At 41.7% G+C, this 22471-nt stretch overlaps 2 protein-coding genes across 4 annotated transcripts in view; one reads left to right on the top strand and one right to left on the bottom strand.

The window, feature by feature from the left end:
* The window catches only part of Cep76 (centrosomal protein 76), a 29901-nt gene extending 22694 nt beyond the window's left edge, over window positions 1–7207 (bottom strand). For all 3 annotated transcript variants that reach the window (XM_057788758.1, XM_057788759.1, XM_057788760.1), the window contains exons 1-4: window positions 6985–7207; window positions 6038–6193; window positions 3869–3941; window positions 2750–2974 (exon numbers count right to left, since the gene is read on the bottom strand). In XM_057788758.1, the coding sequence (XP_057644741.1) occupies window positions 2750–2974; window positions 3869–3941; window positions 6038–6193; window positions 6985–7047 (517 nt within the window). In that variant the 5' untranslated portion in view covers window positions 7048–7207. The remainder of the gene's footprint in view (window positions 1–2749; window positions 2975–3868; window positions 3942–6037; window positions 6194–6984) is intronic.
* A 239-nt stretch (window positions 7208–7446) lies between these two features.
* Psmg2 (proteasome assembly chaperone 2) lies at window positions 7447–22198 on the top strand. Its single transcript, XM_057788797.1, has 7 exons — window positions 7447–7581; window positions 10987–11158; window positions 12856–12914; window positions 17414–17532; window positions 18117–18290; window positions 20404–20524; window positions 21682–22198. The coding sequence occupies exons 1-7, from the start codon at window positions 7525–7527 to the stop codon at window positions 21772–21774; spliced, it is 795 nt and encodes a 264-aa protein (XP_057644780.1). The 5' UTR covers window positions 7447–7524; the 3' UTR covers window positions 21775–22198.
* Window positions 22199–22471: the final 273 nt, after the last annotated feature.

The raw sequence follows: 22471 nt of genomic DNA, 5'->3' as shown, positions 1-22471 counted from the left end.
ACACACACACACACACACACACACTTTTACTGAAAAGTATACTAAATAATCTTACATACAATGAAATAATTTGGTGATATCTCTGAAAGTATGCCAGGATCGGGGGAAAATACCATGCTATTTCTGTGACTGATGTTTGACAGGACTAAGAGAATAGGATGAGTTATTTAGTTATGTTACTGACAGTGCTTTCTGACCCATGAAAAGTCTATTCTTCAAAAGAATGTATTATGCCGGGCGGTGGTGGCGCACGCCTTTAATCCCAGCACTTGGGAGGCAGAGGCAGGCGGATCTCTGTGAGTTCGAGACCAGCCTGGTCTACAGAGCTAGTTCCAGGACAGGCTCCAAAGCTACAGAGAAACCCTGTCTCAAAAAACTAAAAAAAAAACTAAAAAAAAAAAAAAAAAGAATGTATTATATCATATGGCACTACAAAAGGAAAGACCATCAGCTAAGTTAGGTGGCATACACCTTCATTCCCAGCACTCTGGAAGTAGAGGTGAGAGAATCTGTGAGTTCAAGACCAGTCAGTGCTACACAGTGAGATCCATCTCAAAAAAACACATACACACCAAAAAGAGAAACCTAAAAATCCAGGGGGCTGGGCAGATGGCTCAGTAGCTAACAGCACTTGTTCTTGCAGAGGATATTTGTTCAATTCTCAGCACGGACATGGTAGCTCACAACCCTCTGCCGTTCCAGGGGATCTCATGTCCTCTCCTAACATCTGTAGGCACTGCACATTGGGCACAAACATACATACATGCAGGCACAACACCTACACACATAAAAATAAGTATTAAAATAAACACATATGTCATCATTAATCCTCAAATTACTTCATTCTTCAACTCCAGAAATTACTACAGTTGAAGATCCAGGGTCCAAGGAGATAGCTGAATAGTTCAAATATATACAGCACAATCAAGAGGACCAGAGCTCAGATCCTCAGAACTCACATAAGTGCCAGATGTTTGACGCCCCTACCTCTACCTCCCAAGTGCTGGGATTAAAGACATGTGCCACAACTGCCGAGCCCATTAACAATTTTCTTTTCTTTCTTTTTTTTTCATTTTGGTTTTTCTAAAGAGGATTTCTCTGTGTAACAGTCCTAGCTGTCCTGGAACTAGCTCTGTAGACCAGGCTGGCCTGGAACTCACAGAGATCCACCTGCCTCAGACTTCTGAATTCTGGAATTAAAGGTGTGGACCAGACCACCGCCACCCGATGTTCATTAACATTTTAGAAAGTTTTGGTGTGTGTACCGCGTAGGTGTGTGGGGTATGCGTGTGCCACAGCACTTAAATAGAAGTCAAGGACAACTTGCAGGAGTGGTTCTCTCCTTCCACCAGGTGAGTTTTGGAACCAAACTCAGACCACCAGGCTTGTATCAGCTAAAACCATCTTCCCAGCCACCACCCCCATTAGCATTTTTTCTCTCTTTTCTAGGTTTTTTTGGTTTTTCAAGACAGAGTTTCTCTGTGTAGTCCTGGTTGTCCTTGGTACTAAAGACCAGGCTGACCTCCAACTCAAAGATCCACCTGCCTCTCCCTCCCAAGGGCTGGGATTAAATGTTTGCCACTAGGCTGTCCTCCCTACAAAATGTTAATGTCCTACAGAGTGAGTTCTACAATAGCCAGGTCTACACAGAGAAATCCTATACTGAAAACAACAACAACAAAAAATTTTATAGGAAGCAATAAGAAAATCACAAAGGACTGGGCTATAGCTCAATAGAGTTCTTGACTATTATGGTCAAGGCCTTAAGTTTGTCAGTAGGCAGGCAGATAAGCAGTGAGTTCAAGGCCAGCCTGGTCTACACACAAAGTGAGTTCCAAGACAGCAAGAATTGTCATACAGAGAAAACCTGTCTCAAAAAACCAAAAACTTTGAGGCATCTTTAAAAGGCACTAAATTATTTAGGCAGACTTCTGCAATTTTAATTGCTTTATGGCTTTAGGTTGATGAGTAAAATATATCTAATACACTGATACATTGTATAAACTTTGACTTTTTTTTTTTAAAGATTTATTTGTTTACTATGTATACAGTGTTCTGCCTGCAGGCCAGAAGAGGGCACCAGATCTCATTACACCATGTGGTTGCTGGGAACTGAATTCAGGACCTCTGAGAGCAGTCAGTGCTCTTAACCTCTGAGCCATCTCTCCAGTCCAACTTTGACTTTATGTTTTGTGTTTTTGAGACATGGCCTCACTATTGTTGCCCAGGCTGACCTCCAACTTGAAATTCTCCTGACTGAGCTCACCCTGCTGCTTAAAACTTCCAAGTGTTAGGAGATTATAAACATGAACTACCACAACCAGATTCAGACTTTAAATTACAAAACTGAGTGTGGTGACACACACTTGCAACTCTAGTACTTGAAGGTACAAAAGACTATGTACGTGACAGACACGAGCAATTAAAAAAATAACAGCAACAAAAGAAAATTAAGAAAAAATTAGTAAATAAGGCAAAAAGCAGGTAAGAGCTCATTTAAATAAAAAATAGCACTAGGGGAAAAACAAAACCAAAAACTAGAGATACTTATCTATCATAATCTCTCTCCTCCCCCAACCTGCAAGGTCTGTCTCGCTATGGAACGCATTGATCTGACTGCCCCTGTGCTGAGAGCTGAGATTAAAAATTGAGCCATCAGGCCGGGTTGACAATCTCTCTATAGCAGAAGCCATTACAGTTGTTCTGAAATAAAAAGCAAATGTAGCTAGGTATCATTACAGTTTCTTACCTAAACTTTCTCTGTGAACTTCAAGCAAAAAGCCATCATGGAAATCAGGTTCACAAGCACATGGAACAGGTTTTGAACGAAAGCGCTGGTTCCGATAATGTAAACATAAAGTAAAAGTTGAACAAACTTGTCCTGGTAAAGGCTCCGGTTCTTGCAGATGTTCCAAGAAAGCTTTTCCACCCAAAACCTGAAGGTAAAGATACCTCCGTGTTGGATCAAGATTAGCTGCAAAGTGTAGCAACATATGAGGAAACTGCCAATAACTGAATGAACGTGATCAAGACATTAGAAACAACGTGACAGAAATAAAGACTTTGACATAAATAAATCGCCAAATTTACTATGTAGCAGAATCATTTGTGTTATGGTAAAGAAAATCTATGATATTCTTTACTGAGTTTATAGTTTCGATATGACTGAGAGAATCAAAGCCAAGGTCAGGTGTATCTTTGCTTTTTAGCTGTTTATTAAGCATATAATCTCCTCCACAAACTGAGATCATTATCAACTTAGTAATTATATTTGTCAAATAATTATTTCACCACTAAAAAAGCAAGCACATATAGTTTTCATTCTTTGTTTTTGTGATAGGGTCTCTCTGTGTATCCCTGACTGTCCTGAAACCACTATATACACCTGGCCTCAAACTCACAGATATCCACCTGCCTCTGCCTCCCAAATGCTGGAATTGGTATACTACCAGTTCTTATAAAATCTATCATTAAGCCGGGCGGTGGTGGCGCACGCCTTTAATCCCAGCACTCGGGAGGCAGAGGCAGGCGGATCTCTGGGAGTTCGAGGCCAGCCTGGTCTACAAGAGCTAGTTCCGGGACGGGCACCAAAGCTACAGAGAGACCCTGTCTCGAAAAACCAAAAAACAAAAAAACAAAAAAACAAAAAAGAAAATCTATCATTAAGACGTAAGAAATCAATGTTCCTTATTTTGGTTCAACAGTACTGTATAGTATATCAAATACTTTATACAAAATGGTTAAGTTTTAGGTAAACTAATTACTTCATTTTGAAAAGAAAAAATTGAAATCAAATGCCAAACACTACAGCATATCCATTACCAACCATAACCAAGTTTATGTTAAAAATATTTATGTATATACATACTTTTTTTTAATGTTGATTGCTTATCAAAAGCAACAGTTTGCTTTGGAGAAGAAAGTTCTTGATCAACACTCTCCTAGAAAAGCAAAGAAAAATACAAATTAGAAAATAAGAATTCTAGTTAAGAAGTTGGCAGTGGCAGAACAAAAGACTATAGGATCAGGCTCCTTCATAAAGAAGAACAAGAGATTAGATCATACTGCCTCCAAAAGTAAAGCCATACAGACTGGAAACAAATCAAAGTCTTTTTTTCCTAGCCTAATTAAAATTAAAATAGCTGCATAAGGGGCTGGAGAGATGAGTCAGAGGTTAAGAGCACTGGCTGTCCGTCCTGAAGTCCTGAGTTCAATTTTCAGCAACCATATTTGGCTCTCAACCATCTATAATGAGATCTGGTGCTTTCTTCTGCAGAACACTGTATACATAATAAATAAATTTTAAAAAATAGCTGCATAAAAGAGATCTAAATGGTAAAAGTCTAAAATGAAGGAATTCGATTGTCTTAATTTAAATCTTGCCATTCACAATTTTCTTTTAAAGAGTTTTTGTTGTTGTAGTTTTACGAGTGGTTTTTTTTTTCTTTATAGCTCTGGCTTTCCTGCGGGGTCTCTATGAAGATCAGACTGGCCTCCAACTGACAGAGATCTGTCTACCTCCTGAGTGATGGAGCTAATAAAGGTGTGCATCACCAAGCCTGGCCTTAAAAACAAACCGTTACCTTAAACAAGGCTAAACTTCCTTTAAACCCTATATAACATTTGGCTTCCAAGAATAGAGGCATGCACCATTTCTCCCAGCACTTAGGAGACAGAGGTAAGTGGATGCCTGAGTTCAAGGCCAACCTTGTCTACTTAGTAGGTTCTAGGACAGTCAGAGTTATATAGTGAGACAATGTCTCAAAAAAGAAAAAAATAATCCAAAAACATTCCACGAGGAATTGATTTTTTAAAAAGTAGCATTCGGCCACCTGATGGCGGTACATACCTTTAATTCCAGGACTTGGAAGGCAGAGGCAGCCAGCTCTCCCTGTTCAAGGCCAGCCTGTCTACAGAGCAAGTTCAAAGACAGCCAGAATTACAGAGAAATCTTGTCTTGAAAAACAAAACAAAAACAAACAAACAAAAATATAAAAAGTAACATTCATGAAGCAGAGGCTGTTAATAGGTCAGTTTTTATAACAAACCTCAAAACCCAAAAGATGACAGTGTATTAATGTACCCAATTCTCTCGGGTATGAGTCCATCCTATTTTTAATAGGATATTATTCCTGTATTGAGGCCACAGTTTCTCATTATTGCCTCATTTTCAAAATAAGGCCTACTTACTGAGTGCACCAGGATACATCCCACTACTGACCTACTTGTACGGAGTTTTGAGGGGTTTATGTAGTCAGTTCTTTTCTTAAGGAATTTTCTAAGTGTATTTGTTTTAAAAACAGACCTAACTGAATAAATGACAGATCCACAGAGTAACAGGAGGAGTTTCTGCCACTTCAGAGAAAGGAAGATGTGTACACCCCCCATCCCATCAGCACTATCTGCCAATTCATGGTGGGGCCCACTTAAAACCTTACAAAAGGAGCTGGGCTGTCACAGCACACGCCTCTAATTCCAGCAATCAGAATCTGAGTTCAAGGCTAGCCTGGTCTACATAGTAAATTTCAGGATAGCTAGGGGTACACAAAGAAATCCTGCCCGGGAAAACAAAAAGCAACAACAAAACACTCAAAGAAAGAATATTACAGGAGCTGACTCAGTGGTTTAGAGCCCTGGTTGCTCTCACTGAGGACCTGGGTTCAATTTCCAACACCCTGAGGGTGGTTCACTCCATTTCTGTAAAGCCCTCTCAGACCACCGTAGACACCAGGCAGGCAAGTGGTACAGACTCACATGTGGGAAAAACAACCACACAAACAAGTCTTTTTTAAAAACTAACTGGAAGGGTAGCGGTAGCGCATGCCCTTTATCCAGCTCACGGAGGCAGACGCCAGACTGGTCTACAGATCGAGTTCCAGGACAGCCAGGGCTACACAGATAAACCCTGGCTTGAAAAACAAAAACAAAAAAACTCTTAGAAAAATGGCTATTACTAGACAGAATGAACTTACAGTACTTTTACAAAAGAAGAGCCCCAAGTATGGGCCCTTATAAGCAGATATTGAAAACTACTCACAGGCACAAAGTTAAGTTCTTTCATTACATCATCAATGATTCCTCGACGTCTAAGAGCTTTGATCAGATCTTCCGTTGATAAATGTTGTTGATCAGGTGCCAATTCTTCTCGTATAGTCTCGGCAAGAATTTCCCTGATTCTGCCATGGACATCCATCTGTGGAGAGAACACACATTACAATTTACAGCATTATAAAGCAGTTAAATACGCTTCTAGAGTTTGAGGCTTTTAAAACAACCGGCAAATGCCAACAGAAGCAAGTTTTTAAGATGTGAAACTTTTGAGCAAGATATTAGAAGCAATCTGGACCGATTATAAACTAACTTTATTGCTGCTTGCCCACAAATAATTCAATGAAAACAAATCTTTAGAAAAGGAGTGGAGATTCAGAAGCAAAAGAACACAAACCTGGAAGGAGGCAGAACCGAAAGCGACCGCTTATTCAACTTGCAACTCTAAACTTATTTGCCACTCTGTTTCCTTGCCTGTACGATGGAAAAGCGAGACTGTCTAGAGGATTCGACAAAAGAAGCTAGCGACTCGGCACACAGCCTGGCGCACGAACGCACCATAAAGAGGCTTTATTACTTCAGCTTACAGGCAGCCGCCGAGCGCCGCTGGCTGAAACTCGCGCTTCTTTCTCCCCGAAGCCCTGTTCGCTGTCACTCGTTTGAGTGCCATGTCCCCCACAGCTTCGTATCGCAGAGTTGGGGGTTCCTGACTTAAAGTAACCCTGACTTCTCGCCTCTCCATGAATTTGAGAAAACCACCAGCGATCGCCTCCGTTTCACAGCCGGTCCACACGCCGGCTGCAGAGCCCTCAGCACTCCTTGCGCGTCTCCCACCCGGAAGATGCTTGCCCGCCCGGACCGGGTCCACTGCCCTAGCTCGGGTCCCCACCGAGCGCCCAGAACCGAGCTCGGGGCCGGTCCGCTCGCGCTCCTCACCTTACTCAGCTGCTGGTGGATGAGCTGCTTCAGTTCCGAGGCTTTCTCCGGAGGCAGCGACATGCCGACTCTGGCGCCTCGCGGCCGCCTCAGACAACACAAACGCGGAGCCCGTCGTCCCGAACACTCAGCATCAGTGGCTGGCGAAGCACAAAGCGGCACGGCGGCGCGATCGCGTCAGACCGGGCAGGGCGGGAACCCGGCTGCCGCGGCGGCACAACGAACTGTTTTCAAACGGTGCGGACTGACAGACGCCGGGGCTGTCCTCCGAGCTGCCTGATCGGCGCAGTCCACCGCGCCGCCGCCTCAGGGATTTCCCGCCCCCGCGCGCGGTCCCCACGTCCGCGTGTGTCGGTCCCCCACCTGCGACCCGGGAAGGGCAGCCGGCCGCGCGCTAGAGGCCTCTTTCCGCGCTGAGCTCAGGCAGAGCGCCGGCCGCCCGAAGGACCCGAAGGACCCCTGCAGGTCACGTGTTCCGCCTCCTGCGCTCGGGAGCACGTCTATGCTAGTGCTCCTGCTATTTTTCCGCACGTCGTAATCATGTTCGTTCCCTGCGGGGAGTCGGTCCCCGACCTAACGAACTTCACACTCCTGATGGTGAGTCTCCCCTTGAGTTTGGCGCTGTCGCCATCCCACCCGGGAAACGCCACCTGATGTTAGGAGAACCCGACTGTAATGTTTGTAGATTGCAGATGCGTGGCACATAAGTAGCGTGGGGAAAATCCTTAGATTTTATCCGTGAAAGTCTCTTTTTCACGTAGTTTGGTCAGTACTGATCTAGGCCATCAATTGCAGTAACTACCTTAGCTAACGGGCAGTTGTAGAATTGTCCTGGTTTAGTCATTTTTGATACGCATTCTGTTACAGTGATTGTTAGAAGAGATGCTTGTCATCGAAGTTTACAATGTAGTTAGAAACTCATGTACATCAGTAAAAGCAATAAATAAGAAGACGGAAGGTTGTAAAAGATACAGAAATGAGATCATGGACCCGAGGAAGGCCAAGAGTGCTTTGAACAAGTCTGTATTCCCAGCACTCCAAGACTGAGGCTGGAAGGCGTCTACAGAACATCCTGAAGGAGGGTGACCTTTCCTGAATAAATAAACCAACCAGAACAACAAAAAGTGAGGGTTAAGGAGCTAGAGAAATGGCTCACTTATTAGAACCTGTAGGGTTCTTGCAGAGAATGGAGTTCGGTTTCAGGCTCACAGTGGCGTCTAACTGCAGCTCTAGGAGCCCTGACACTCTTGGGGCTCCCTCGGGTAGCTGAGTTCACATGTGTATGTACTCACGGACACATCATTTAAAAATGTTTTTAAATTTTGAAACGTTGACAGGAGAAACACAAGGGGCTTTTGATCTCTTAGACAAATCGGTGACCAAAAAGATGGGGCTAGGAGTGCCCTGAAAAATGGATGCCTTTTAGGCAAAACCAAGGCACATATGCCTAGAAAACTGCAAAGAATTTAGAGTGCTGTGTGGAGAGAGTAGGCTTGAGGCCCAGTGACCTAGAAGGGACCAGAGGAGAATGTAGTGTTTGCTATAAAAGGAGAGACAGAGATCTCTTATGTTTCAAGCAAGTAAGGCTTTGCAGAGTGTTCGTTTGGGAGTGGCACCATTAGTAGGTGCTCAAGGGGGTAAGCAAGTTACTAATGAAATGGTGAAGAATGCTGTTTGCTGGGTGGTCACATGACTGGGAGAAGTGGAGATAGAGTAGGGGTCCTCAACCTGTGGGTCAAGTCCCACCCCTTTTTGGTGTTGAACTACCCATAAGGGCGTAAGATGATCTGAAAACACAGATGTTTATGTGACGATTCATAACAGTAACAACATTACAAAGTAGCAGTGAAAATGATTTTAAGCCACAACATGAGGAATGGTGTAGAAGGGGGCAGCATTAGGAGGGTTGAGAACCACTGAGGTAGGGCATATGTGTTCATGTATTGGAGATAAAGTTCCTGCCTACTCTGTAGTGGACCACTGCGAGAGCATTTTAGCTTTCTAGAGGCCTGAGAAGTGGTGTGGCAATGAAGGTACTATGGCATCAAAAGTACACTTTTTTTTTTTTTAATTTTAAGAATTCCTATTAGGGTGGTGGTGGCACAAGCCTTTAATGTCAGCATTCAGAAGGCAGATCTCTGAGTTCACGGTCAGCCTGATCAATGTGTTGCATTCCAGGGCTACCCAGAGAGACCCTGTCTCAAAAAACCAAAGTAAATTGTTTTGAAAATAAAGGGGGGGGGGGGCTGGAGAGATGGCTCAGGGTTTAAGAGCGCTAGTGCTCTAGAGGACCTGGGTTCAATTCCCAGCACATACATTGCAGCTCACAAATGTCTGTGATTCTAGTTACAGAGGACGTGACTCCGGTGGCAAAACACCAATGCTCATAAAATTAAAAATAAATTTTGCAAAGGAATAAAAGTACTGTTGTATGTTTATATACCAGTGGGCATAATCCAGTAATATAAGGAGACTGATGGTTGTACCCAAAAGTAGCAAAATCCTTGAGAAAATTACAGGAAGTAACCAGAAGTCTGGGTCAAAATACCAGTGAGAGCGGAAAAGTAACCAGGGAAGACTGCCATTCAAAAGAAGGCAGTGCTGGAAGGGTGCAGAAGATAGGGAGCCCTCGGCCATAGACTGAGGAAGGATCACAGTTGTGTTCCTTGCCTTGGGACACGTACATAGACTGTTATCTATGTTTAAAAATATAACAAACAGCTTCAGAAGATGGCTCAGTGAGAGCTCTTTATAGCTCAATCTTGAGGATCTAGCATCACTGGCACTCACATAAAAACTGTGACTTTGTTGGCCTGTAAGCCCAGCACCATGGAGGGCAGAGATAGAAGGATCACTGAGCCTTCCTGGTCACCAACCTAGCTCTGGGTTCACGCAGAGATTCTATCTCAAGGCACCAAGACAGTAACAGAGCAAGATACCCACACCCAACATTATCCACTTGTCTCCATGCATGTGTCTACAAGCACCTGTGCCCACATACCAGGAAGCCGCATATGCGACACAAGAGATATTGTTGGTGGTAAATACAATTATTTGCATATTACATTACTATGTGTAATTAGTAAAGGAAAAGTAAGAAAATCCCTGGTTTAAGCAAACAAGTAAATAATATTGCTCTTTTGTGAAATACAAAACAAGAGAGGTTTGGGCAGAAATTTAGCTTTATATGAATTGAGTGGCCTGTGCCATAAACACATGGCGTGTCCAGTAGATTAGTGTTCAGAAAACTCTTGTGCGGTAAAGGTAAATATTTGGCACCTTGAAGCCATGGGGAAGAGAGAGAGTGTGTATGTGTGTGTTTGTGTTTAATGTGGGGATACAATCGTTCCAAACTCTGGAGTAAATAGTGTAGCAGACTAACTGAAAGAAGACCCAAGATTTGGTTGTTGTTCATACCTCAGCTCTTCTCCTTGCTTTTTCCCTACCTTGAAAATACTGTTAGCAACTGTGGCTCTCCCCTTTACCTTCTTCATGAAGTCTGTAGCCTTTTGTCACCTAGAGTAAGCCTATTCTTTTTTTTTCTTTTTTTTTTTAGATTTATTTATTTATTATGTATACAACACTGCCACCATGTATGCCCACACACCAGAGGAGGGTGCCAGATCTCATTACAGATGGTTGTGAGCCACCATGTGGTTGCTGGGAATTGAACTCGGGACCTCTGGAAGAGCAGACAGTGCTCTTAACCACTGAGCCATCTCTCCAGCCCCATATTCTTGATCACCCTACTGAAAACAGCACACACACATACACTATATTCTTCCATGACACTACTGTACGTATTAAAGCTATCACAAACAAACCATTTCCTTGGTAGAATGGAAGCTCTACAAGGGCAGGAAGTTTGTTATTTTGTTTTACTTTGTAAAAGAATCATTGTCTTGCTGTGTGCCTAAGCATAAGCATTCGGTATTCTTGCTATCTAAACTTAAAAGTGCTGCTAATTTTGGTGATTCATAGAGCATATCTTTTTTATTTCAGCCGGCAGTATCCGTTGGAAATGTTGGCCAGCTTGCAATCGATCTGATTATTTCTACACTGAACATGTCTAAGATTGGTTATTTCTATACTGATTGCCTGGTGCCAATGGTTGGAAACAACCCTTATGCAACAGCAGAAGAAAATTCAGACGAACTCAGTATAAATACTGAAGGTATGTCTATGGCATTTTTTTCTATGTAAAGTATTTAGTTATTTGAGACACAATCTCACTATATAGCGTAGGCTTTTCTGGAACTCCTGGCCCTCCTGTGAATGAACATGTCCAGCCTGAGTTCTTTTAAACTAGGAATAGACTCTAAGGAACAAAGTACAGTGACACTTGAAATGCTGTGGTGAAACTCACTGTTCTGCTAATCTAAAACAGTAGTTAGAGGCTGGAGAGATGGCTCGGTGGTAAGAATACTTGCTGCTCTTCCAGAGGACCTGAATACAGTTCCCAGCACCACACCGGACTACTCAGAACCTCTTTAACTCCATATTAAGGTCTCCACGGGGACTGTGTGTGTATACAACTAAATAAAAATCATATACTATATAAGGGTTTTGTTTTATTCTCTGGATTTTTTTCTGGTAGTGGGGGCAGATATTCTCTGTGTAGCCCTGGCTAGCCTAGAATCACTCTTTAGCCCAGGCTGGCCTCGAGCTCACTGAGATCCGCCTGCCTCTGCCTCCTGAGTGCTGGGATTAAAGGCATGTGCTACCATCCACCAAATTTCTTGACTTTGAAAATTAAAATTAGACTATAAGCCAGGCTTGCTGGTATACTCCTATACTCCAGCTACTCCTGTACATCCAGTAAAACACGATGATCACTTCAACAGAATTCGAGCCAACCTGGGCACATTTTAAGACCTGTTTCCAAAACAGTAAAGTAAAACATCAAGACCTAAAGGAAGGAGCTAAAAGATAATAGTTGGAAAGGGCACTTAGAGCCTGTGTGTTTTGATCACTCTTCATTTCATTGATTGAGGTAGAGTCAAATAAACCCAGAGTCCAATGGTACAACTAGTCTGGCTAGCGAGCTTGCTGTAGGGAGTGAGCTGCCATGTCCACCATGAATGTATAATACACGGTGTATCAGTCAGGGTTTTCTACAATAGAATTTATAAAAATGCATATATAATATAATATTGGAGTGGCTGACAGGATCTGGCTGGTCCAAAAATTACTGATTCTAAAAGGCCAAGAATCCAGGAGTTATTCAGTCAGTGAAGTTGGATGCTTCAGCTGGTTTTCAGTCTATATTGGAATCCTGAAGAAGTAGGTTCTTTTTGTTTTTGTTGTTTGTTTTTTGAGACAGGATTTCTCTTTGTAGCCCTGACTGTCCTGGAACTCACTCAGTTGAACAGGCTGACCTGGAACTCACAGGCCTGCCTCCCTTTGCCTCACTGCCTGGCAAAGAAGTAGTTTCTAATGCCAGCAAAGGAATACCTCAGCAACGGGATAGATTAACTTACCAGCTAAAGTGAGTGAGGGCTAACAGGCAAAAAGCAAGAGCTTCCTTTTCCATGTAGTTTTATATGAGGTGTCACCAGAAGGTGCTACCCAGATTTAGGGAGGATCTTCCTATCTCAGATGATCTAGTCAAATACCTCACAGATGTGTTTTAGTTGGTTCCAGATGAAGTCAGGTTGACAAACAATGCTAACCATCACATGTGGGTTCTAGGGATCCAGACTCTGGTCTTCACACTTGTACACTAGTTCTAAAGCCTTTATTTTAACTGTTGAAAATATTTAAGTGCAAAAGCTATTGTACACAGATGTCACTGATCATACTAATAATTTCAACTTAGCAACGTCTTCATTGTAGCCTATCCTGTAATTTCCTTTCTTCTTCTCCTTGTAGTATATGCATTACCTTCACGGAAGCTAGTGGTGCTTCAGTTAAGATCAATTTTCATTAAGGTTGGTATATTTACTTTTTTAAATTCATTAAAGTATAGCAACAAAACACAAGGTCAAACAAGCATTGAAAATCAAGATATAGAATCATTTCTCCTGTGTTATGTACACTAGGAAAGGTCTGATTTTGATAAAAAGTGTATAATATTTCAGTTTTGTTACTATCATTTAATTTTTATACTGGAAAGAATTGTGACTTGTAAGTTTTTATTACATTCTCAATTCAGGTAGCACTGCAGAAAAAAATTGGTATATGAATTATTTATCAAAACTGCTCTAGTCACTACTCAATTTTATAAAACTATTGTCATCACTCAAGCTTCTGGTTTGCCTCCACAAACACTTAACAGTCTGTTCCAACAGTAATACCAGTCATCTAAACCAGGTCAAAGCACATCTTTTCCTCCTTGAAGCCTTCAGGTGCCTGGAGTACCTAAATGGAGCCTGCTTGTTTGTTTCCTGGCCGCCCAGACTCGAATAATAACACAGAAACTATATTAATTACAACACTGTTTGGCCAGTGGCTTAGGCTTCTTGTTAACTAACTTTTTTTTTTTTTTTTGGTTTTTCGAGACAGGGTTTCTCTGTGGTTTTGGAGCCTGTCCTGGAACCAGCTCTTGTAGACCAGGCTGGTCTCGAACTCACAGAGATCCGCCTGCCTCTGCCTCCCAAGTGCTGGGATTAAAGGCGTGCACCACCACCGCCCGGCTGTTAACTAACTTTTGCATCTTAAATTAACCCATTTCTATTAATCTGTGTATCACACGAGGTTGTGGCCTACCAGAAAGGTTCCAGGGTGTTTTTCTCCTTTAGTAGCTACATGGCCTCTCACTCACTCTGGCCTTCTCTTCTCTATCTCTGCTTAGAATTCTCGCCTTGCTCTATTCTGGTCTGCCATGGGCCCAAAGCAGTTTCTTTATTAACCAATGGTAATAAAACATATTCAATTCACAGCATACAGAGGGGAATCCCACATCACCTCCCCTTTTCTGTCTAAATAAAAAGGAAGATTTTGACTTTAACATAGTAAAATTACATATAACAAAGCAGGTATCAGGGGGCTGGAGAGATGGCTCAGTGGTTAAGAGCATTGCCTGCTCTTCCAAAGGTCCTGAGTTCAATTCCCAGCAACCACATGGTGGCTCACAACCATCTGTAATGAGGTCTGGTGCCCTCTTCTGGCCTGCAGGCATATACACAGACAGAATATTGTACTCATAATAAATAAATAAATATAAAAAAATTATTAAAAAAAAAAACAAAGCAGGTATCAAGCAAGAATTACAGTTACAATATTTATATCTACTTTGTCTTTTATCATAACAAGGGAAAGCTATAACTGTCTTCCTCTCCATCAAAGACCCCAAAAGGATATAATATTACCTAAATTAACAGGAAGTGCATTGTAAGCAACTTTGAAAACTCTAGAATTTGCCGGGCGGTGGTGGCGCACGCCTTTAATCCCAGCACTCGGGAGGCAGAGGCAGGCGGATCTCTGTGAGTTCGAGGCCAGTCTGGTCTACAAGAGCTAGTTCCAGGACAGGAACCAAAAAGCTACAGAGAAACCCTGTCTCAAAAAATCCAAAAAAAAAAAAAAGAAAAAGAAAACTCTAGAATTTATAGAGCCATCCCACTGCCTGGACAGTCACCCAAAGTTCTTCTGTATCATTGGGGTATCCATCTTCAGCCTACAGGCTCATAGTATCCAGCAGACTTTTCCATGAAGCAGGAAATTTGAAAGACTATTTTGCTTCTACTGGCAGTTTGTCAGTCACTTTCTTCTGTGTCCTGCAGAATGTCTGGCAAATTCTTTCATGAAGCAGGAATGAAGGACTGTCTCACGTTTAGGCAAGTTTAGCAGTCATTTTTCTGTGGGTCCTGCATGTCCAGTTCATACAGTATACCATCAGACAGTCCAGGCAAGAGCAGTTTCTTGCCCAAATGGCTGTCAAACTCCTAAGGAGCCTCTTCTATGCCCATCATCCTCTTAAAGTAGATTGGTGCTGCCAGGAGCAGATGTATCTCATTGTCATGAAAAGTCCTCAATTCTTAAAACATTTTAAATGCTATATTCTCTTAGTTGTTGAAAGGTTTGAAGAATACCTATCCATCTGAATATCTAGAAGACCTAACATGCCTACTAGGTTGACTATTATAGATGACTATCTATTAACCTGTACTTCTTAATTATACATTACATTTTTAAATGAGCTACACAAACAATACCTTAATCAAGAGCAGAAATTTACATATAACAAAATTGACCTTAAATATGTATCAATAAACTAAGATCCCCAGTGCAAAGTATTTATCTCTATAGCACTCGGGCTTTCCGTCTCTCCAAATTAATTCTCTACAAGGACCTATGAGACTCTGCCTGGCTGTGATAAAATAATCTCTAGCCCCATGTATATATCTATGTAGTCTCTGTAGGTACACATAGCAAGAGATTGTCATAAGAACATTGCTATCCCGGGTGGTGGTGGTGCACACTTTTAATCTCAGCATCTGGGAGACAGGCAGGCAGAGCTCTGAGTTTGAGGCCAGCCTGGTCTACAAAGTGAGTTCCAGGACTGCCAGAGCTACACAGATAAACCCTGTCTCGAAACTCTACCCACTCCCCTCCCCACCCCCAAAAAACATTGCCATGATTGCAGAGAATTCTGCTGGTAGCTGCCCTGCATAGCCAGCCTTCAGCCACACTGGTGCCTGTGGTAATGTTCAGACAATAAATTCACTCCCATCTCAGAGTCTCTACCTACTCTGCTTTCCTCCTAAAGACTTGCTTTTCTTTAGTATTTGTTTACCTTCTCAGACCACATCATGTCTACTCATCGTGTGCTCACTTCAGAAATCCTCATTCCCTGCCATATCGTGTATTTATTGCCTTGCTGGTGGAGAGTAAATTAGGATGACATTATGTCATTCCATACCTTGCCCAGCTCCTAGGATAGTGCTTTCACATACAGAAATTCAGTAAACATTTGTTGACTGGGTTGTTTATTATCTGTTCAGGAGGTCAGAAATACAGAAGGTTCTTGTTTTTGTTTTTGGAGACCAGAGTCTGTTACGTAGTTAGAGTTAGACTCTGCCTCTCTGGTGTGCACTATCATTCCCTGTTAAGAGTTTAGTGGAAGATGTGGGGGAGCCACCTCTTGATCACAACACTTGAGGCAGAGGCAGGTGGATCTCTGAGTTCAAGGTCACCATGGTCTACAAAGCAAGTTCCAGGATAGCCAGAGCTACATAGTGAGACCCTGTCTTGAACAGCACCCCAGAAAAAAAAAAGAGTTTACTGGAAAAGTTAACTGTAGCATAGTTTCTATTTTTTTACCTAAGTGTAATATATGTGAAAAAGAATACAAGTAAGAATTCTTCCAAGTGAAGAAATAGAATATTATCAGCTATCCAAGAACACACAGTGATAAGGTAAATCATTATTATAGAGGTGACCGACCCCTTGAGCAGATGTTTCGTCAGTGTTCTGGGTGAGTTCATCTGTGCCTCACAGTGGCGTGCTCATTCTCTTTCTGGGTGGCATTGTTTTTAAGGGCACCATTGCACCACTCTTGCTACATTTGTGGTTTTTTGCCATGATAATGCTTTTATATTTGTTTGTTGGGAGTGCGTGTGCTTTTCTTTTTGTTTTTCCAGTTTTAGAAATTACTCCCAGGACCTTGGTCTTACTAGGCAGACACATTTATGTATTTCATCCTTAAATATCCACACAGCTTTGAGGAACAAGGACAGATACCCAAGCTTTGCTGAGTGGTAGAGCATTTTCGTAGTATGTGTATGAGGCTCAGGGTTCCATCCCAGTCATGGGGCCGGGGAGGGGGAGAATTATACTAAAAACAAGGACAGTCTCACAACCACATCATTCTTAACCCTGACACTATTATTACCGACTTGGAAGTGCCATTCAGTGTATTTAGATCTTCCCAATTATTTTCAAAAATCTTTATTTTCTAGATCCAGTCAAGGCTGGCATGTTACACTTGGCAGTTACATCTTTTAGTTGGTATTCTTGACTGTTGCCCTTATCTTTCTATTCTTCTCAGTATTCATTTCTTTGAGAAATCAAAGCCAGATATTCATTACTTTGTGTTCACCTGATTATTCCTTTTTAAAAATTATTCTACTTATCTCTACTTGTGATCATAGTGCAATGAAATTTTTAATAAGAATACCTTGTATATAACTATGTAGTTGGTTATTAAGTACAATAGTTTAAGTAAAGAGAAGGGAAGTTTTCCTTAGGATAGAGATCTACATTCTTCACAATTTATTTTATGATTATAAAGATACTTTAAGTCATTGATCTTTGCTCTTCCTTTTCAATTTAAAAGAAGTAAGTGGACTTGAGGGTACTGATCATTTTATTGTGTCAGTAAGTCATATTATTATCACGTGAAGTTGATAGATAAATGGTTACATAGGTTATTTTTATACTCAGAACTCAATTTCTTACTTTCTTTCTACTGTCTCAATGGCTTACAAAGTATAAATCCAAGTCATTCTGTGAAAAATTGCTGGCCTGGGTGAAAAGCAGCAGCTGTGCCAGGATTATTGTTCTTTCAAGCAGCCATTCATATCACCGTAATGACGTACAGCTTCGAAGGTACGTTCTTGCCATTGCTATGATTTTTTTTTCCAAGACAGGGTTTTTTGTTTTTTTTAATATTTATTTATTTATTTATTATGTATACAATATTCTGTCTGTATGTATGCCTGCAGGCCAGAAGAGAGCACCAGACCCCATTATAGACGGTTGTCAGCCACCATGTGGTTGCTGGGAATTGAACTCAGGACCTTTGGAAGAGCAGGCAATGCTCTTAACCTCTGAGCCGTCTCTCCAGCCCCCCCAAGGCAGGGTTTCTGTGTGTAGCTCTGGCTATCCTGGAACTCGCTCTGTACTATGTTGACCTGGCTGACCTTGAATTCACAAAGATACGCCTGCCTTTGCCTCCCAGATTAAAGGTGTGTGCCACTACCGCCTGGCTCAGAGTGAGTTCCTAAATATAAAAAAGACAAAATTTACCAGAAATAGAAATAGAAGCTTTTATACTTTATCCCAAAGTTAATAAAGTAGTATATGAACTATTCTTACTATTCTAAGATCTGACTTGTTTGCTTCTTTGTTTTTTGAGATAGGATTCTCTGGTATTTGTAACTTATTAAAAAAACATAATATGATTTTTCTAGTACTCCCTTCCGGTATCTGCTTACACCTTCTATGCAAAAGAGTGTTCAAAATAAAATAAAGAGCCTTGACTGGCTAGAAATGGAAAAAAGTAAGTGCATTCCTGAAATGAGTGATTCTGAATTTTGTATCCGCATTCCTGGAGGTGGCATCACAAAAGCACTCTATGATGAAAGGTGAGTTTGTCTCTTTGCGTCTCATTGTCTGTGTAGCCCAAGTTGGCCTTGAACCCCTGATCCTCCTGTTTCCACTTCCCAAGTGCATGGAATCTATTTGTACTGTAGGCTGACCTTCAACTTACTTTAATGGCTCAACCTGTGATCTTCCTGTAGTTACCTCCTAAGTGCTAGAACTAAAGCATGCATCACCAGACTGATTTATCTCTGTTGTTTTATAGTGTTTAATCCTTTACTAAACAATTACTGATGAGGAAGGACTTTTGTCATTTGCCATTTGTTTTTTGTGTGTTTTACAACTTTTTTTTGCCATTTTCTTATGTTACTTGATGTTTTGTAGTGACAGATTTTGATTCTTTTCTCTTTTCCCTTTGTGTTGTATAGTTGTTTGTGGTTCAAAGGATTGAACTTGGGTCCTCATGAAAGAGTTTATGCGTGCTTGCTCTCTGCCTCTGAAATAAACTTGTAACCTTTCTATAGAGGTTCTCTTCATGGCCACCCTGGTGGTTACACATGCACCTCCAGCTGAAACTAGCACTGCCTTCAGCTGCGTACAAGAACTCAGTTCTAAACAGCACTGTTCAGCGTCACACATTTTGCCCTTATTCAGTGCATACCCAACATGGGTTTATAATTGTTTTAGACATTTGTGATTAGTCGATGAATTATACACAAGGTGCAAATGAAAGGAAAGGTGAAAACTATCGTATTTCTTTTGGTCTTTCATTCACGCACATTACAGGAGGCGTCCAGTACCATATGTTCTGCTCTACCCTCTGCTGGGAAGAGATGGAAATGAGCACCATCCCTGTGTTCCTCAGATAGACTTTTGTGAGTCACAGCTGCCTTGTGGACAAACACATCCTTTCTCTGATATTACATAGAGGGTTCAATAAATCTGTCTCATTGGACATAGTGTCAGCATTCCTGTAGTCCCACACTTAGGACTCTAAGGCAGGAGGATTGAGAGTTCAAGTCTAGTGTGGGCTACATCGTGAAACTGTCTTAGAAATAATCAATCAGAGCCGGGCGGTGGTGGCGCACGCCTTTAATCCCAGCACTTGGGAGGCAGAGGCAGGCGGATCTCTGTGAGTTGGAGACCAGCCTGGTCTACAGAGCTAGTTCCAGGACAGGCTCCAAAACCACAGAGAAACCCTGTCTCGAAAAACCAAAAAAAAAAAAAAAAAAAAAAAGAAAATCAATCAGGTTTGTTTGCTTTTGCAGACCCTGAAGGAGCATTGTGGCTAATAACTGTAATAAGTAACCAACATCATGGTGCTTGGCACTTTGCTGTGCTGTTGATGCATGGTTCACTACAGATACATTTACCTTTGCTAACCATGTAAGAAAAACAGTTCAAAAGCTGTGAGCTTAAATGACTTCCTCACAATTATACACATAATAAATAGAGCCAGGATTCAAACAAAGGGATCTAGCATTCTGCACTTTTAGCTTTTTTAATCTCTTCACTGGCAGGTCTAAGGCCCAAGGTGCATGGCACATTAGATTTTATTCTTGATTGGACTTCTTCCTTGTTGTTTATGGATTTTTATGAGTTTTTTTGCCCCCTTCCACTGAGGCAGGGATTAAACCCAGGTCCTCCTGTTTTTTATTTTGAAAACATTTAAAATTTCTCTCCCAAAAACTGTATGAGCTTTTCAGTTTTTTTTTTTTTTTTTTTTTTGGACACAGGGTTTCTCTGTAGCTTTGGGGCCTGTCCTGGAACTAGCTCTTGTAGGCCAGATTGGCCTCAAACTCACAGAGATCTGCCTGCCACTGCCTCCCAAGTACTGTGTTTAAAGGTGTGCATCACCACTGCACGGCTCAAAGTAGACTTTTGAAGTAGATCAGAACACATTTCATGTATTAATGGCTAAAAATAAAAAGGTTGGTTTTCCCTGAGAATGAGAAGGCGGCATACTTGCATATTTCCCCGGCTCCTGGGAAGCAGAACATATGAGACAAGAGGAGGTAAAAATAAATCTTTCTTACAAAGTGATGTCTTTTCTTGGTCTAACATGAGGCATGCTAACTTAACTGTAAAGATTCACACACTACAATAAGCATCTCGTATCAGGAGAAAACACTGAATTGTTCTTCTTATTTCTTGTAGCTGTTCTAAAGAAATCCAAATGGCAGTTCTGCTGAAATTCGTTTCAGAAGGTGACAATATCCCAGATGCAGTCAGTCTTGTCGAGTATCTTAATGAATGGCTTCAAATAGTCAAACCGTCTGTAAGTCTCTGATCTGACTCGTTCTGTGTTCATTAACTTACATTTTATGTGTAATTAGACTAAAGAGATGAAAGTTTGTTCAGTGAATAGACATCTTTACATAGCTTATTTTGAGCCAAACTTGAGAATAAGGGAGGACAGTTAACTGATCTGTTATCTCATTGTTTGATTAAGGCAGATTTCCAGACAGGGAAGCCCTACATTCCTCAGTGTGCTCACTGTTCATGTCACAGTATTTGTGACAACACTTTTTTGTTTTGTGGTTTTGTTTGGTTGGTAGGTTTACTTTGTGGTACAGATTCTCTCTATGTAGCTCTGACTGTTCTGAAGCTTGAACTCTGCCTCTCAGTGCTGGATTAAAGGTGTGTGCTCCAAGTGCTGCCTCAGGAAGCTTCTTATAATAATAAACCAAAATTCTGTGCAGCTCAGTGCTGTAGGAAAGTAGTGTTGCTGTGGCCATGTGAGCATTACCATGGCTGTTGAATATACTATAATTGACATATCTTTTCCTGTCGTGGAGTAAATGCTATACTCTCTTAGTTAGGGTTTCTATGGCTGTGACAAAAAACCATGACGAAAAAGAATTTGGGGAGGAATGGGTTTGTTTGGCTTATACTTCAACATTTCTGTTCATTACTGAAGAAAGAATAGGAACTCAAACAGGGCAGGGACCTGGGGGTGGAAGCTAATGCAGAGGCCATGGAGGGGAGCTGCTTACTGGTTTGCTTTCCCTGGCTAGCCCAGCTTCTTTCTTATAGAACCCACTACCACCAGGCTAGGGAGGGCACCACCTACAATGGGTTGGGCCCTCCCTCATTGCTCACTAGTTGAGAAAATGCCTGACAGATGGATCTCTTAGAGGCATTTCCTCAGCTGAGGATCCCTTCTCTCTGATGACCCTAGCTTGTGTCAAGTTGACATAAAACTATCCAGTCCATCTACTCAGAGAAATGAGCCTTTAGGCCTTACAAAGAGGGATGTTGCACACCTTTAATCCCAGCAATCGGGTGGGACGGAATATATTTGAGATGAAGGTCAGAAACATTATTTTATCTAATTATGTACAAAACTTGTTGCTTTAGCTACAAGTGTCAGGACCAAAGGAGATTTGAGTGGCGATATTAAAGATAAAGCTGTCTTTTACTGTTCTGTTACAGAGTAACAACCCCACAGCATCTGCCTTGCCATGGAAGATCCCCAGCTCTTGGCGTCTCCTCTTCGGCAGTGGCCTTCCTCCTGCACTGTTTTGATCAGTTTTTTTTCCCCCTGAGGTAGGATTTCTCTGTGGTTTTGGTGCCTGTCCCGGAACTAGCTCTTGTAGACCAGGCTGGTCTCGAACTCACAGAGATCCGCCTACCTCTGCCTCCCGATTAAAGGCGTGCGCCACCACCGCCCCGCTCTTTTGATCAGTTTTGAGCCTTCTCCCTCATCCCAAAGAAATCATTAAATGAGCTGCTGGATATATGCTATACAGAAATGTATGCTTTCGGGGATATGTTAGAAATGGTTTTCACAGAAAAACCTCAAAGAGGTTCTAGTTGATATACTTGTTATATACAGTAAATGTAAATTTTGTACAATAAAACTTTATTTCCTAAGCAGTTTGTCTGAAAAGTATCCCTTTTTAAATCAGTACTGTACTAACTTCCTGTTTCTACTGTAATAAATTATCACAAGCCTAGTGGAATGGAGCCGTGAGTTTATTTTGTAGTCTGCAAAAATAGGCTGCAGTCTAGCTGCTGTCAGAGCTGTTGTGCAGGATCACTGTTACAGTGATGTCAGAGTGAAACTGTAGGAGAGGCTACCTACTTGTTAGACTGAGCAGTCCTTTCTATCCTTGGTGTTGTTTCTGTCCAGTTTCTCTGTGTAGCCCTCGCTGTTCTGGAACTCACTCTGTGGACCAGACTGGCCTCAAACTCGGATCTGACTGCTTCTGCCTCCCTGCTG

Source organism: Chionomys nivalis, chromosome 14 (genome assembly GCF_950005125.1).
Source record: "Chionomys nivalis chromosome 14, mChiNiv1.1, whole genome shotgun sequence".
Classification (NCBI taxonomy): domain Eukaryota; kingdom Metazoa; phylum Chordata; class Mammalia; order Rodentia; family Cricetidae; genus Chionomys; species Chionomys nivalis.
This window is presented reverse-complemented; position numbering and strand designations above follow the sequence as displayed.